Source organism: Salvia hispanica, chromosome 4, assembly GCF_029641045.1.
Source record: "Salvia hispanica isolate PSC_SH4W2 chromosome 4, Shi_PSC_v1, whole genome shotgun sequence".
Classification (NCBI taxonomy): domain Eukaryota; kingdom Viridiplantae; phylum Streptophyta; class Magnoliopsida; order Lamiales; family Lamiaceae; genus Salvia; species Salvia hispanica.
Window position 1 is genome coordinate 36,622,991 of NC_142695.1, and position 16,981 is coordinate 36,639,971.

Below are 16,981 nucleotides of genomic sequence, written 5' to 3' on the forward strand. Positions count from 1 at the left end.
TGATTATAATTTAACATAGTTGTTTTAACTTTTAACTATCAAAGTACTTATCAAATAAACAAAAACCAAGTCACATGTAAAGGAAAATAACCTTAAGTACTCCAAATTCCTAGGTAGGTAAATAGAGGCCCATACAAACAAGTGATGTACATAAGCCAAAAGGAGAGCACGAGCTACGTCATATATAGTTGAAACTCTCTCTCCCTCTCTTGTTTGAGAAAGCTATCACTAAATCACAGCTCACTATGAGAATTTAAATATGTGCATGTGGACACCATGTGACCACTTCTTCCAAAATCAATGCCCTGGGAATATTATTTTTCTTTTTTTTTAATGTGGGCCCTTTTTTTCATCCTCCTCTTCTTCCCCATGTTTTACGGATCCTGCCATTTATTTATTAATATTAATATTAATTCATTTGGCAATCCTTAATTTGGCTTATTCTACGTAATAAAAGTCTAAAAAGTGGTTGGATTAGTAAAATGACATTATTTTATATTTTAACTCTTTAATTTGTTTTTTTATCATTCCGTACGTTGTTTCATTATTTTTTTTACTAATTAAACACCATTGTGAGTCATGGTGATTTATTGAAATAATATATATACACGTATGTATATTAATATAGTAACAAAAATCGGAGAGCTCCGAGAAGATAATCACAACAACACAAGATAACAGAATAGCAAGAATTTTTTAAAAGATATAATTAAAGGCTCGTGAAATTGAAAACGAAGCTCGGATACTCAGACAAAATATATTACTAACTCTATCCCTGAAAATTTGATACAGTTTACTATTTTAGTCCGTCCCTGAAAATTTGATACACTTCACTTTTACCATTTTTGGTAGTGAACCCCATATTCACTAACTCATTCCTACTCACATTTTATTATAAAACTAATACTTTAAAAGTAGGATTCACATTCCACCAACTTTTTCAACTCATTTTCCATTATATTTTTAAAACCCGTGTCGGGTCAAAGTGTAACAAATTTTGGAGGACGGAGGTAGTATAAATGTCAGGCCTAATATTACACACGCAAACAAACTTGATAGTTTTGGGGATCAGAAATGTAGTACAGTAATACTTTCTTTTTTCTTTCTTTATAATAAATTTCTCCTATTTCATGCAGGGAGTTTAGAGATTGAGTGTGCATTATCATTTATCCACGAACAAATCAATTTTCTTTCTTTTCATTTTTATTTCATAACCAACTACTACTAATCATAAATTAGCTATATAACTATTTAATCAAATAATATTCATTACGTATAATAAAGAAATACTCCTATATTAACTCCATCAAAATCTTGTTCCATTACTATTATTATTATTATTTGACATGTTGCCATAATTTGTTGACAAAATTATGGTAGTTATTGGCTCTTTCAATCTCTACCCTATCCCAAAGGAAAGCTGCAAATACAATCATGAAGATGGATTTTGATAAGCTTACAAAATTTTGTTTTGTTGCAACACAAACATAACATAACATCTGTGTTAGGTTAACAATTGATGATGGGAGAAGTAGAGTTATTAATAATGGTTGTCCTATAATAAATATAGAGGTATAATCCTCCCAAATAAAATTTGGATATATATATTCTCTTTTTTAGGGTTTTTGACATGCGGGCCATGAATTTCCATGTGCCGGCATGTGCTGTGTCTTTCTCTCTCTGCCCCACCACCATCTCTTCTTTCACCAAATAAATGGGCTTTATGCAATTTCTCCCTCTTCTCATTCCTCTCTTTCAGTGTGTGCTCTGCGTGAAAATTTTCTTGGTTTCTGCTCCACTTAGTTGGATCCCAAGATACTCTTTTCCCTCTCTTACACTATTCTGCCATTTCTGTCTCTAATTTAATTCGCACCTGAAAATCTGCTGTCTAGTTCAATGAAAGCAAGGTTGGTTTGCTACCCTCATTTTCATTTTCTCTTCATCATATGCAACTATTTTCTTTTTCATTTATCTCCCAATTTCTTGAAAAAAAAATCCAATCTTGATTCCACCAAGTGAAGAGATTCAGCATAAATTTCCTTGAAATACTCTTTGAAAATTTCCCATTTTCTTGAAACAAAAATCATTCTTGATTTTGTGCGTTTTTGTAATTGTTCTTGAAATCCTTCTATCAAATCTTGATTTGAGCATTGCCTGCTTTTTTGAAATTTCTTGAAGCCCTTTAAGCAAATCTCCAATTTTCTTAAAAAAGTAAAATAAAAATCAAATCTTGTTAACGCAGAATGCAGATGTCATCATCAATGGTGAAGCAAGAATTCTTCAAGAAATGGATAAAGGGCATGCAGATACACAGCGCCTTCAACAAGGAGATGACGATTATGGAGAGAAAGAGGGCGATCAAGCTCTCCGCTGACGTGGCGATCGCCTCCACCAGAAGCGCCGCCACGCAGTGGAGCAGGGCCGTGGTGGCCGGCGTCTCAGCCTCCGCCGCTGGCGCCGCCAGAGCGGCGGCGGAGGAGATCCTGGGGCGGAAGCTGCCGGAGAGGAAGGCCCTCGCCGCCACATGCAGTAAAAAAATCGTAAGGAGGAGCCGCCAGCGCCGGAGCAAGGCGGCGCGGGGAGTTGTACGTTCGAGCGCCGCCATTGCGAAGAAACTGGTGAGGAATCGGACGCGCGTGCTTAAAGGGCTTGTACCTGGTGGAAAGAAATTGGATGAGATTTCTTTGATTAAAGAAACCCTAGATTATATTGCTTCTTTGCAAGTGCAGGTTGATGTAATGAGACATCTTGCTGCTGCAGCTGAGAGCTTGGATCATCAACAAATCTCATTTTAGTATTTTAAAAATATATATTTTTATTATCTATTTCCAGTTCTTTTTTTTTTTTTTGAAATAGTTCATGATGATGAAGGAAAGAGAGCATGTAACTCTTTGTACAGAGAGCACTGATTTTAGCTTAATTAAAAGAATTATATTAAGTTCATTGATATTTATGTTTTTGTGCCGCCTAATTTTGGAGTTTCCGACCAATTCAGTTCGAAAATTTGGTCTCTTTTTACTCATGTTTCACTGAAAAATATTTTGTAAATGCTTTAAATAAACATTGCCAAAATTGTCTTGTTATTGGAGGAAATTAATGTTAGGGCAATGGGAGACACAACAGTTAAAAATTCAAAGTCATGCCGTTTCTTTTTTTGTTAATATCATTTTTGTTTTTCACAGTATTGGCCATTTCTTCATGTTTTCAACAGATTCCAAAAGCTTTTGCCGCTATAAATAGATGTTTACTTTGTTTAATGCGGAGATTAGGGGTAACCCCAATTAACATATACAATTACCTTGTCAAGTGGAATTTAGCTAGCTTTATTTCAAAATTGTACTATTTTCCAATTTTCAACATTAATCGTTTCTTTGTAGTATATTATTATGACACATGAAAATGCCTTAAGGTATATGAGAAACCATGGAATGAGACTATGAATAGGACAAGACATTTTGTACTTGGTAGTTTCAAGTTAATTTTTGAATATGCATGCAACCAGAGAATACTGCAATGACAAGCTGGATTTAAATTCCTTTAATGTGAAAATTTCAATTTCAGTTGCAGTATTTATATTTTAGTTTCCGTGACACAGATAGTCACGTTGTATATGTGCTGTATCTATAAACATAAATTGTAGTAATAAAATTAAAATAGAAATCATCGATAGTGGCCATTGTCGCATCTAACTTCTAGTCTTCCTTCAGGGATGTGGAGGCTCAATCTTCCATAAAACATTAAATTCAATGTGGATAAATTTATGATTAATAACACTCACATAATAATAATAATAATAATAATAATAATAATAATAATAATAATAATAATAATAATAATAATAATAATAATAATAATAATAATAATAATAATAATAATAATATCTATGCAGACATCACGAATATTGAAGGAAATTGCTATAAAAGGAAATTAAAGGATAAAAATTATAAAAGCTTCTTCTTAATTAGGGTGCACTAGATGCATATTCGTATTTCAATTTCAGTTGCAGTATTTATATTTTAGTTCAATACTGTATATATATTCCGTGACACAGATAGTCACGTTGTATATATGATGTGTCTATAAACATAAATTGTATTATTAAAATTAAAATTAAAATCATCGACAGTGGCCATTGTAGCATCTAACTTCTAGTATTCCCTCAAGGATGTGGAAGTTCAATCTTCCAGCGACTTGGAGGACAAGTCTTGCTTCTGGCCCGATCCTTGGCTATCGATCAGGCTTATTCCCTCACACTTTGTTCCCCCTCGCTGTCATGCACTTCCTCACCTTCCCTCTCGCTCTGTTCCTCCCCATCGCCATGAGCATCTTCCCCTTGTATGCCTTCATCCTCGCCGTGGACTGTGGATCGGACCCTTGGGTTGTATCACCCTCCTCAAAATCGAGCCTTGGAACAACACTGTGAACGAGGACTGGACAAGATATATACTAGCATTCATACTTGTACAAATAATAATAGCACATCTAGTTTGAGGTGTTGGTTTATCTGTATTTTTATTTAGAGCTCAGTTGATGATAGCAAATTCTATCTTTTCCACATTTTAAACTTTGATCGTAATGGAAAATATGGTAAATATATGTTGACAACAATGCTAAAAAGGTGAAACAATCTTTGGCAATTTTGAGGTGTTAGGATGATAAAGTACTCCCTTCGTTCCACAATAGTGGAGTTATTTTGTCATTTTAGTACGTTCATCATTTCTTTTTCTATTAAAAGTTAACACATTTATTCTATCTTACTTTACTCTTTCTTCCTTTATTCTATCTTCATCTCTCTTCCTTTTTATTTATTACTTAATTCTTCATTACTTAACTTACTTAACATAATTTTTTTTAAATCACATGCTGAAAAAAAACGCCCCCACTACCATGAAACAAAGTGAGTAAATGATTAACTGTCGAATGATGCTAATAGGTGATATTTATATGCATTTTGTGCACGACTACAATCGCTTCTCCTTTAATCCCGATTTTAAGTAGAATTAAACTTATTTCTAATTCGATCAGATCCCTAAGTCCTAAGAGCATTTTCAAGAGGCAAGGTAAATGGAGAGGTAAAGTCTTACAACTACCATATTTTTCTTCCTTTTATGAAAAAATAAATCTATAGGGGAAAAGGGTTTTTTTTTTTTTTTGATAAGCTAAAAATGCTCAAGCCAAAACAGTGGCGAGCCAAAGAGTACAAAAAGAAAAGTCCCGCAACAAACCAAACTAACAAAGACAAGCAAAACAAGGGCTAAACACCACAAAAAGAAAAACTCTACCAAAACAAAGAGGTCCTTGCAAAACGCACACCCACGCAGCACACCCAGACGAGTGGAAAGAGCAGCACACAAAAAACAGAGAGAAGACAAGAAAAACGCACCGGAAAACGCTACCAAGTCAGGCCCAAAAAAAAGCGAGTGAGCACCTCTTTGCAGCTTCTGTGGCCACAATGTATTTGAAGTTTTATCGAAGCTATTAGTCAAGAGACCCTTTTTAGGGGAGTTCGAGCACCAGCTATTTGCTCGGGTATCTTGGAGTTTTCCATCCTCTGATGTCACTAAAATTTTCCATTGCTTGCGTCGGGGAGAATGGAAAATTTGGGCACCATCCTTTCACCCACATGCCTAAGCACCAAAAAAATCGTCTCTCTTCGAACTCCCAATTAGGCTTGAATGCTTGAAAGGTGATCTTATTTCGAATATCCCAAATGGACCATGTGATGATGTAGAACATGGAGATCCATAATTGCTTGTCAAAATTATTAAAGGATTACCGAACCAAAAGAGAAGACATATCCTTGTATGATTGAGGAGGCAGAAAGACAAGTTCTATTGTTTGCAACAATAATACCAAAACCTGCTGGAGATCTTGTAGGTGAAAAAGAGGTGATCAATGATTTCTGGTTCCTCCATGCATAGAGCACATCGATCATCCTCAATGCCAGCAAAATTTAACATGTGCAATCTTTCTTTTGTGTTGAGTCTTCCTTGGAGAATAAACCACAAATGAAGCCGAGCTCGTGGTCGGGCGCGATTCCTCCAAGGTAGTCGACCTATGTATGACGGTGAGCTATCCATCTCCATTCGCTGACCAACTTGCAAAATAAAGTTGGATACCGAGAAAGTATTCGACTTATCCCCTGACCACACCCTCACATCCCTCGTGTTTGCTCAAAACGAAGACTGATTCACGGCTACAAGGAGGTCACCAACTAAGTCTTCTTCCCATGCAAAAAAGTTTCCTTCTCCATTTGAATATCCATTTCCAGCCTTCTTCTTCCCACTCACCCATATGCTCTATAAGACTTTCTTTTTGCATTGATAACATAAACAATCTAAGCAAGCGGTTTTTTAGACTTTCGATCCCTGTCCAATGATCGAGCCAAAAACTTGTACACTTTCCATCGCCAACTTTTACAAGAATGCCATTGTTAGCAATATGCTGCACTACCTCGTTAAATTCACTGAAATCAGTGACCTGGCCCCAAATACTTGTTAAGCTCTTCTTATCCATCTTCTGAAAGTCCCCGAGGTATTCAATATGTGGTTGGATTTGACAATTTACTTCCACAATGGCTTTTGTTCGTCAGCGAACCCCCACCACCACTTGAACAACAAGGCAGAATTTCTAGTAGAGATATCACCCACATCCAGGGGCGTAGCCACCTTATGAGGACATGGGACAATTGCCCCTCCTCGTCCACTCATTTTCTTATATGTTTATACATAAATTTTTAATTATGTACTTTAACCACACTAAATGCCCCTTCTCAAATATATGAAATTTTCCTATGTATTATATTTTTGCCCCTTCTCCAATAAAATCCTGGTTTCGCCCCTGTCCACATCCGAACCTCCGTGATTGTCGGTTTTTGAATGGTTTCCCAAGCTATGAGATGGTTTTTAAGATGGTATCTCTCAAATGTGTTATAACTAATATATTAGCTTTTTTTCATGAAAAATCATTCTGTAAAAAAAATATTTGAAAAAATATATACTTCATGTTTTGGAATGCATCTTGTACTATTTTTTACTCGATAATTTATCTTTTTCTATATACTTCCTTTGAAATTTATTCCTTTTTGAAAGGGTATATATCCATTTTTTAGAATGGTATTTATATATATACCTTTACCCCCTGAAATGCTCTAAATCGTAGAGATAATTCAAATTATTCAATGTTAAATGCATGAATTGATTTTTAAAATAGCATGATTGTAGACAACAAAAGCCACTGTGTGCAATCGCAGTGACCATCACGAATCACGATTACCGAACATATTCTCAAGAAAAATGTAAAAAAGAAAATAAACGACAAAGAAAATCTGAATTAGAAAATGTGAAAATTCACATTCAGGCGACATTTTACGATCCAATCAATCGGTAAAAGAGAAAATTAGGAAAAATGAAGAGAAGGAAAAACCTTGAAACCCATTCGTCTGTTGAAGAAGAAGAAGAAGATGAAGATGACGATGATGACACCAAAAAATTCTCCTCCAGAAACCCTGATTCACAACGATCTCTACCCAAAATATTTATTTTCTGTTTGATCGCGCGCATTATCAATTCGTTGCTCGTGCAGACATACTTCAATCCGGATGAACACTGGCAAGCTCTTGAAATAGCCCATCGAATTTCGTTTGGGTAAATCTCTCTCTCTCTCTCTCTCTCTCTCTCTCTCTCTCTCTCTCTCTCTCTCTCTCTCTCTCTCAACTACACAAGCATAAATTTCACAGTTCATCTCTTTGAATTGTTGATTGAAAATGTTAGGTATGGGCATCTGACATGGGAATGGGAAAAAGGCATAAGGAGCTACTTGCATCCACTTATCTTTGCTGCTCTGTATAAAGTTCTTGCCTTTCTTCATCTTGATTCTCTCTGGTTCATGGTACACTGTCAATTTCTTGCAATTCAACATTTTGCAAAACTTCAATTTCTTTTTCGTGTTACATCCTCCCTTCGTCCCATAGAAATAGGCTAATTGAGGGTGGCACGGGTTTTAATGCGTAATTGACAAAGTAAAAGAGAACGTGAAAAGGTTTCCATAAATGGATATAGACTATTTCTATGGGACATACGAAAAAGGAAATTCAGCATATTTACTACTACTGGAGTACTTTTTTTTATTGTTATTGGTTATTCTACATTCTGCTAGCACTGGTTTTGTTGCAAAATGTGTGGCATTGATGTGATCTTGCACAGATAAGGTCTCCTCGGCTGTTGCAGTCGATATTTGCTTCTTTTGGTGATCTCTACGTGTACAAATTTTCTCGAGTTCTCTTTGGTGGTAGTGTTGCTGAATGGGCTGTATCCTTGCTTTGCTTAAATGGTTTTTCTATGCTTCCAAAACTGTTTTTTAATGGAGTACAAAGATTAGTGCTACTTAACTCTTTGACAGCTCTTCGCACAGCTGAGCAACTGGTTCTTGTTTTACTGCATGCCTCGTACCTTTTCTAATAGTTTAGAAACCGTTCTCACAATTGTGAGTTTATACTGCTGGCCCTGCTTGAGAGGGACAACAGCCACTGCACTTCCATCTGGTTCAAGAAAGTATGCCCTGGCTATAGCAGCAGTAGCATGTGCCGTTCGCCCTACAAGTGCTATCACATGGATTTATGTTGGCTGTCTGGAGCTATTTTTAACACGTAGTAAGCTAAAGTTTCTTCTTCTCGAGGTTGTTCCTATTGGGTAAGTCTGCTAACAACCATACATGTTTGTTTTTTGTTTCGTTGTGCTTAGATCTTAAGCGTTACCATAAAAGCTTTTGTAAAATATTGCTTCTTATTTGTAGAAATTAGCTCAATTATTCTTCACCTCACCTCTACATGGGAAATGCAATAGATTAGTGTGTGCAAGATGAAGTTTGGATTATTGCCCCGTTGCTTAATCATATTTTTGAGAGAGAGCCTCTTGTTTTGGAACCATGTTAGAGGCTGTAAACAATAAAGGTGATTGACCATTAATCAATTGGAAGTTGATCAGCAATCCAAAGCACATGCAAGTAACCCTATCTTTTAAACTGAGAGATCGTTATGACACTGCTGACATTAATGAACATAAAGACAGCATTCTGCAAATTACTAGGATTATTATGTTTTGAGAAAGCAGACTTAAGTTACAGACTTACAGTATCTTTGGATGTGATCAAGATACTTCGCTATGTTTAGAGCCAAGTATTAAGATAACTTATGTTAGCTCATGTCTTGTCTCTCAAATGAAGGTTTTTGCTACATTTCTTTTGACATCCGAACTGTGTAGATAACCGATTTAACTTTCCAGTTGTTCTTGTCCTTTTATTGCTACATATGTGCGTAAACCACTTATGGGCAATTGTTTGAGTTAAATTCTAGCTGTTTTATTTCTGTGATTATCTTGTAAAGAAGGGCCTTCATGTTTTCCATTTATTTTGAAATCATTATCTTTGTATCAGGGGGATTGTGCTTGGTCTTACATTGTTATTGGATTGTCAGTTCTATGGGTCATGGGTGATTGTTCCTCTTAACTTTCTAAAGTTCAATTTCTTCTCATCTGGTGGAGACTATTATGGAACGCATGCATGGCACTGGTATTTGACACAAGGTTTCACTGTTATGCTCTTTACATACATACCGTTTACTATTGCGGGCATTGTTAAGTCCAAAGAGTGGAAGCTTCCTGGATTGGTCCTATGGGTTCTGGGAATTTATAGCCTCCTTGGCCACAAAGAGTTCAGGTACATTTGTTTTAATGGCATTTTGCGATATGGCGTCTAGTGCTTCCTTCGCCATTAATGCCTCTAATTATCATCAGACTCCAACTATCAGGTTTGTTCTTCCTGTGCTTCCAGTAGCATTGATGTTCTCGGGTTATTCACTAGCCAAGCTAGGACGAGCAGAGATATCAAAAGGAGATTCAAATCCCCATATTAGGCGTGCCCCGAAGCTGGAACTGGCAGTCCTTTTCCTGCTCATAACTAACGTCCCAATGGCGTTATATATGAGCATGATCCATCAGGTACGTCGATGTTTCTGTCACTGAGGATGGTTTTGCTTTTACCTGCTAACCTCTGCAGTCTGCAGAGAGGAACCGAGGATGTCATGAACTATCTCGCGGAGGAGGCCATGAAAAATAATGTCGAAGGCATACTTTTTCTAATGCCTTGCCATGCTACACCATACTACTCCACTCTGCATCGCAACCTTCCAATGCGTTTCTTGGACTGTACGCCAAGGTGAGAACGTGAAATTCGAAAGTTTGAAATCTATTACTCACATTCAACTCTCTTTATTTACTCGACATTGCTCTGAACAGTGATGAGAAAGGAATCTTGGACGAATCTGAACAATTTTTAGGGGACCCCGCTGGTTTGGCTACAAAGTTGGCCCAAACTTGGAACCGGCCGAGCCACATTGTTGTATTTGATGCAGAAGAGAAGCCATTGAAGGAGTTTCTAGCGTCACATAATTTCAAGGAGGTCTGACATTTCAATGAGTTCTATTTTCTCATCTTTCTTAGATATGTCTGACTCGTAGATTTGAAAGGTATGAGGTTGACAGACTGAACTCATAAACTTGCAGATTCGAAGATTCTTTCATTCTCATTTTAAGGTGGATAGGGAGTTGCAAGCTTCTGTCGTTTTGTATGGTTTTCTTGGCCATTGAATAGGCGATGGTGGCTGAACAAGTCAAGAATTAGTGGTAAATTTTTCGAAGTAGCAGTGTCGTGGCCCCTTTTTGGGTGATTGATTCGACAATTTCGTCATCTTTGAGTAGCTGAATCTAAATATTCTTTCTTTTTTTTCCCTACAAATCGATTGTAATTATGAATAATGTTAATGGTTCGTGTTAAAATGACAACCCCTCTTAAAGTGACATCGTGACACCACTTATACAGCAATATTATAAACGCTACACAACAATATTCAATACGCTTGTTGTCTAGCGTGTTGGATATTGCTGTCCAAGAAAAATTGTTGTATAGTGTATAAAATATTGTTGACCGTCTTTTTTAACTTTTTTTCTTTTTTTTGCCACATGGCAGCTTATTATTCGTCCACGTGTACAAATGACTGACTAGAAATGGTGGTAAGGTGTTATTTTAAGAGGTGGTAGCACTCTAACATGCCCCTAATATTAATACTCCCTCCATCCCCTATTAAGAGTCACACTTTTCCATTTCGGTCCGTCCTCATTAAGAGTCACACTTCATTTTTACCATAAATAGTAAGTAGGTCTCACATTCCACTAACTCAATTCACTCACATTTTATTATAAAACTAAAATAAAAAAATAGGTCTCACATTCCATTAACTTTTTCAACCAACTTTTCTTTACATTTCTTAAAATCCGTGTCCGGTCAAAGTGTGACTCCTAATCGGGAACGGAGAGAGTAGTTATAAAAGAGCCATATACATAGATTGTCAGTCTAGGCCCAAAAATCTATATCTATGGAAAGAGTTTACAACTGCCTCTATTCCATAACAGTAGAGTTTTCTTTTTTTCTATTTTGGGCATTACATAATATTATAGACATTTCTTTTTTGAGTAAAAATTAACACATTTTCTCATACTTAGTTTTACCTTTTTCTTACTTTATTCTTTTTAATTTTGTCTCATCTCCTACTTTATTATTATTTTTATTTAATAGATTATACACTATTTTCTTAATATAAAAATATATTATATTCATTATTTAGGGCCAATAATATGACATGCTACTTCTTTCTCGCCTCAAAATAGGAGTCTATTTTTGTAAAAAAAAATCGTCCTACAATAAAGTCATTTTTAGTTTTAAGGTACCATTAGGGAGCAATTTTCATGCTCTAATTTGAGATTTGGAGTAATATTGGAGATAGTCAAAGAACATCTCTAACTATTTACACCAAACTTAAATTCATTTTAGGGTATGGTTGAATTGATAGATAGGGACATTTAGAGTGCATTTAATGACCTTTTCTGGTGTTTGATTTATTGATTAAATTATCTAGGAGACCCGCTCAATGGGCAAGGGCCCATTGAATTAAGGCTGAAAATGGTTGTTTTATTATCATGAAAAATATAACCCTGGTTGAAATTACTAATATAGCCCTCAGTCATAGATATATAGAAAAAGTCAAAGAATAGTTTTGAAATTTCCTACTATAAACAACAAACTAAACATGTGTCATTAAGGACTATAGATTACATACCATCAATTCAAACACTACAAATAGAAATGAAAAACCAAGAAAAGCATTATTGCAAATTGGTTGTGTTCTTAAAGATAAACTCCAATTCAAACATACCTTTAGGCCATGTTTGATTTGTAACATCCATGACCCGAAGTGAATATATTAGTAATTGCATTATTGCATACACATACGGTAACATGAGAATGCATGTGTGTGGGAGGAAAAAACATACTTATATGATATAGTAACATAATTATAGTACCTATATATTATTAATAAGGAGGTGGCTTATATTATCAATTAAATAAGGAACATATAGTTTTGAAGATAGTGTACATGCGTGTCAAATTTTAAGATTTGCATGCATAAGTATATATAGAGGAGTGCCATTTGTAATAATTCAAATTAAATAAAATAAATGAAAGGTTTTGTAATATATGTGGCCATTTATTAAACTTTCTTGCACAAAAAGCAATAAATTGTAGGGTTTTCTTTATATTAAATTATTTACAAGGGTTCGGAAGCAATAGTTATTTAGTTTTTCCATGTCGGCCAAACCGACTTAAACATATACATATATAGTTCATTAACAATTCATTTTTTTAAAAGGGAGGGAGGAAGAAGAGTTAAAAAGGGAAGGGGAGAAGAGAAACAGAGGATTAAAAAGAGGGAAACTAGTGAAGGAAAAAGAAATGAGGAAGAGAAATATTATTTCAATAGGAGGAAATTTTGAAGGAACAAGGGTCGTAGATGGCAAGATGGATTAAAAGGTTCAGACAACTATTATCGTAGTCAGGTGTGTATAAATCACACTTTTAATTTTACATATTTTATGTGATTGATTGCTATGTGTTAAATTAGAGTGAATATTTGAATTATATGATATGAACCTGAAATAATTATGTCTTATTTGATATTGATAGTGTAATATGATGTGCATATGTGATTTATGCAATGGATATGTTTATCTTTAGTATTGGAATTAATTGATGGAATATATGGATATGTAATTGGTGCAATGTATATGTTTGACATATGGTATTGGAATACTTAAATCATTGGATTAAAGAGGATCTGTGACAGTCATGTCCTGGGTCTGATAGCAATGGCGATGGACCTGCGGGTCATATACAATGGCAATGGGTCATATATACAATGGCAATGGACCTTCGGGTCATATATATATGTACAAAGGCAATGGGACCTTCGGGTCATATACAATGGAATCCCGGGCAGATACCAGGCTTGATTTGTCACAAAATAATAAAATGGAATAGATTGGCATATGCATATGAACATGAAAGTATTTATGATATTTGATGTTTATTTATATCTGTATTGATTAAAGAATATGGTTGATAATTGTGATGTAAAATTAAATGTATGGTTTATTTTCACTGAGTTGTGACTCATGCAAACAAATACTATTATTTTTAAGGAGTAAGATATAGTTGATTTTTTAATTTACGTGAGTTATGTGTATTATCAAGATTGGCAGTTGATGCATTTCTTTACATGTAAATAAGCCTAATAAATGATGATTTTTTGTAATTATAGTATTTTGGATGGCGAAATGATTAATATGTGATTTCTTTACATTAATTTGTATATATTTATAACAAATAAATACGTCAAAAAGGTTGGGGTGTGACAGTTTAAGTGGTATCAGAGCAGGGATAAGGTCTCGTTGGGATAATCTACATTTGTATATATTATGTGAAATATATTAAGTACTAGCCAAACGAGAAAAGCATGAATAAAATTTTGAAAGAAAAGAGTTAGGATATTGTCCTTGAACCATCACAAGATTTAAAGTTCTAACTACAAGTATTTTGTCTTGAGAAAATCTTGATTAGAAAGTATATCAAAGAGGTATATCGAGTTAAAAAAAAGAAAGTAAAAAAAAAGAAAAGAAAGAGTTAAACAAAACTAGTAATAGTTTGAACAGAATGAAACACAATGTAAGATAGGAGTAAATGTTTAAATATATGAAAATTCGATTCGAGTGGGCTACAAAAGATATATCATTGTTTTATAAACATTAAAAGGATACCAATCAAATATCTTACCTCATATTGAAGTTGTGATTGAATTTTGTAAATATAGTGAGTATTGAACTATAAGAAAATGATAGTTAGTGCTATGATAATAATTAGATTTCTAAATGTTTAAAAAAAGAAAAAGAAAAAAAAAAAGCATGTTGTGATAGATTTGGTAGAACATGTTTGTAAGGAAAAGGGTGTCATAGAACTTATAATTATAAAAAGTTGGGAAGAATGGATATAAATTATATATGTATAAAAGAATGTCAATGATATATTAATTGATGAGAATATGATAGTAGTGCCAAAAGGAAACTAAAGCATAGTAGAAGTGTATACACTTGAAGTATTTTAATATCACTAGTGAATAATAAATTTTGTATTATAGTATATCCTAAAGATTCATAAATGGTGTGAAAGAAATTTTCGATAATCTCTGTAACATCCCGACTTTTGCTGTCATGTTGTTGTTCTTGAAAGAGCGATGATTTTCAAGACAAAGTTTTTATCTTCGTTTAACCTTTTTTTTTCGAAGCTTATAAGAATTTTGACTTTTGCGGTTGATTAAGAAGAATTCTAATTCTTTGTTTGAGCCAATTTACTACTGAAGCATTTTTTTCACCTAAATTAATTCTTTTCTAGCCGAAATGGTTAGTTCTTTTAAGCCCAAGAGATAAAAATGTTTTGGAGCCCAACAAGTGATTGGCTTTGAGCCCCAATTCAAAACTTCACTCCAAAATAACGGTCGGCGTCTCTTCCTTCTCCCAAGCGTGACTTATGATCTTTCATGTGCACTCAATAGTCACAAATGGACCCACGGGTCATATATACAATGACAATGGACCTTCAGGTCATATATATGTATAAAATGGCAATGGACCTACGGGTCATATATACAATGACAATGGACCTTCGGGTCATATATATATGTACAAAGGCAATGGGACCTTCGGGTCATATACAATGGAATTTCGGGCAGATACTAGGCTAGATTTGTCACAGAATAATAAAATGGAATAGATTGGCATATGCATATGAACATGAAATTATTTATGATATTTGATGTTTATTTATATCTGTATTGATTAAAGAATATGGTTGATAATTGTGATTTAAAATTAAATGTATGGTTTATTTTCACTTGAGTTGTGACTCATGAAAACAAATACTATTATTTTTAAGGGGTAAGATATGGTTGATGTTTTAATTTACGCGAGTTATGTGTATTATCAAGATTGGCAGCTGATGCATTTCTTTACATGTAAATAAGCCTAATAAATAATGAATTTTTGTAATTATAGTATTTTGGATGGCGAAATGATTAATATGTGATTTCTTTACATTAATTTGTATATATTTATAATAAATAAATACGTCAAAAAGGTTGGGGTGTGACATGATTGTCAGGATTCTGTTTGGGAAAGTAATCTGATTCCTTAAATTTTAAATTCATGTGTTTGTTTTGGTTTTTAATCAAACTGAGAAAGTAATCAGATTCCGAGAACTAAGAAAGCTAGTACAACTTTCCAGGATTCAGAATCCTAACTTTTCATGGATATTCTTTTTCCTAGTTTTAGGATTCTTACATATTTAATAATAATAATAATAATAGTAATAATAATATTATTATTATTTACCATATTAAAATAATTTAAAATTATAAATCATACTTAATTTCAATATAATAAATAACTATAATTTAAATTATCATTATTATAACTATTTAATTATTAATATTTGTATATAATTGTTATTATAATAATAATATTGAATAATTTATTAAATAAATAAAATATAATTATATAATAAATAATAAATATTATTTAATTAATTAATAATTAATAAATAAAATCGCAATGTAATCTTAAATTATAAAAATTATTTAATTATAATATCCTTAAATAATGTGATAATAATAATAATAATAATTATTATTATTATATTTATTATTATAATCATTTATAATTATATTATTTTATATATGATAGATAATCGATATTTAAACTATCCATCGTAATAATAAATATAATAATATATTTATTATCATTTTTTAATTAATAATTTATTAAAAATTTTATATTATTATTCTTTTTTATAAACAAAAAAATAATAAGTATATTTATAGTTTGATTTTTAAATTAAATATAAAATTTAAAATCTTGATATTTTCCAAATACATGAAAGTAAAGTTACTAGGAATCATATTACTGGGATTCAGTTTCCTAGGAATTATTTTTCTTGCCAGCTTTACTTTCACGCCAACCACAGCATGTCCCTAGTTTAAAAGTCACATCAAAATTACTTATACTCACAAAATTCACAAAATTTGAGAAAGATATTTAATTTTGTTTGTGTAAACTAGAAAATGAGTATGTTTCGTTCAAAAACCCACAATGGGATGAGTTTTGCAGCTCTATTGGAGCTATTTTGAGGTTTAGAATATCATTTGAGATGGTTTAAGGACATCAACAACCTCATTTCTTCATTATATTGTCCGTGAACTCCATGTCACTTTTATCTCTTTTTTTACTCTACAAATAGCTCACACAATCCATCATTCTGGATCCTACTTATTTTTTATTTTCTTAATACTATTTTTTTTCCTCTGACTTTATATTTTATGAATTTTATGGTTGTTGCATACTTATTTTGAAATTATGTGCGAAAAATGAAAAGGGAAAACTTTACTAAAATGTCCTTCAGGAGTTTGAGGGTATTTTCAGGCAAAAATATTTAAGTAATAAAAAAAAATAGTTTAAATAATATTATATCAAAATTGAAGGACCTTT

At 33.3% G+C, this 16,981-nt stretch overlaps 2 protein-coding genes and 1 long non-coding RNA gene across 3 annotated transcripts; all 3 read left to right on the plus strand.

Moving 5' to 3' along the window:
* Nucleotides 1-1,730: 1,730 nt before the first annotated feature.
* Nucleotides 1,731-2,949, plus strand: LOC125193587 (transcription factor IBH1-like 1). The gene is made up of 2 exons (XM_048091414.2): nucleotides 1,731-1,907; nucleotides 2,243-2,949. The coding sequence occupies exons 1-2, from the start codon at nucleotides 1,897-1,899 to the stop codon at nucleotides 2,793-2,795; spliced, it is 564 nt and encodes a 187-aa protein (XP_047947371.1). The 5' UTR covers nucleotides 1,731-1,896; the 3' UTR covers nucleotides 2,796-2,949.
* Nucleotides 2,950-7,265: 4,316 nt separating this feature from the next.
* On the plus strand, nucleotides 7,266-10,852 carry LOC125192510 (mannosyltransferase APTG1-like). The gene is made up of 9 exons (XM_048090107.2): nucleotides 7,266-7,646; nucleotides 7,773-7,890; nucleotides 8,205-8,309; nucleotides 8,401-8,690; nucleotides 9,433-9,714; nucleotides 9,806-9,995; nucleotides 10,061-10,212; nucleotides 10,293-10,455; nucleotides 10,559-10,852. Exons 1-9 carry the CDS (start codon nucleotides 7,408-7,410, stop codon nucleotides 10,640-10,642), a joined length of 1,623 nt encoding a protein of 540 aa, XP_047946064.1. The 5' UTR covers nucleotides 7,266-7,407; the 3' UTR covers nucleotides 10,643-10,852.
* Nucleotides 10,853-12,741: 1,889 nt separating this feature from the next.
* LOC148928570 (uncharacterized) lies at nucleotides 12,742-15,248 on the plus strand. The gene is made up of 2 exons (XR_016129115.1): nucleotides 12,742-12,946; nucleotides 13,234-15,248. It is a non-coding gene; the product is annotated as an uncharacterized LOC148928570 (long non-coding RNA).
* The last annotated feature ends 1,733 nt before the right edge of the window (nucleotides 15,249-16,981 follow it).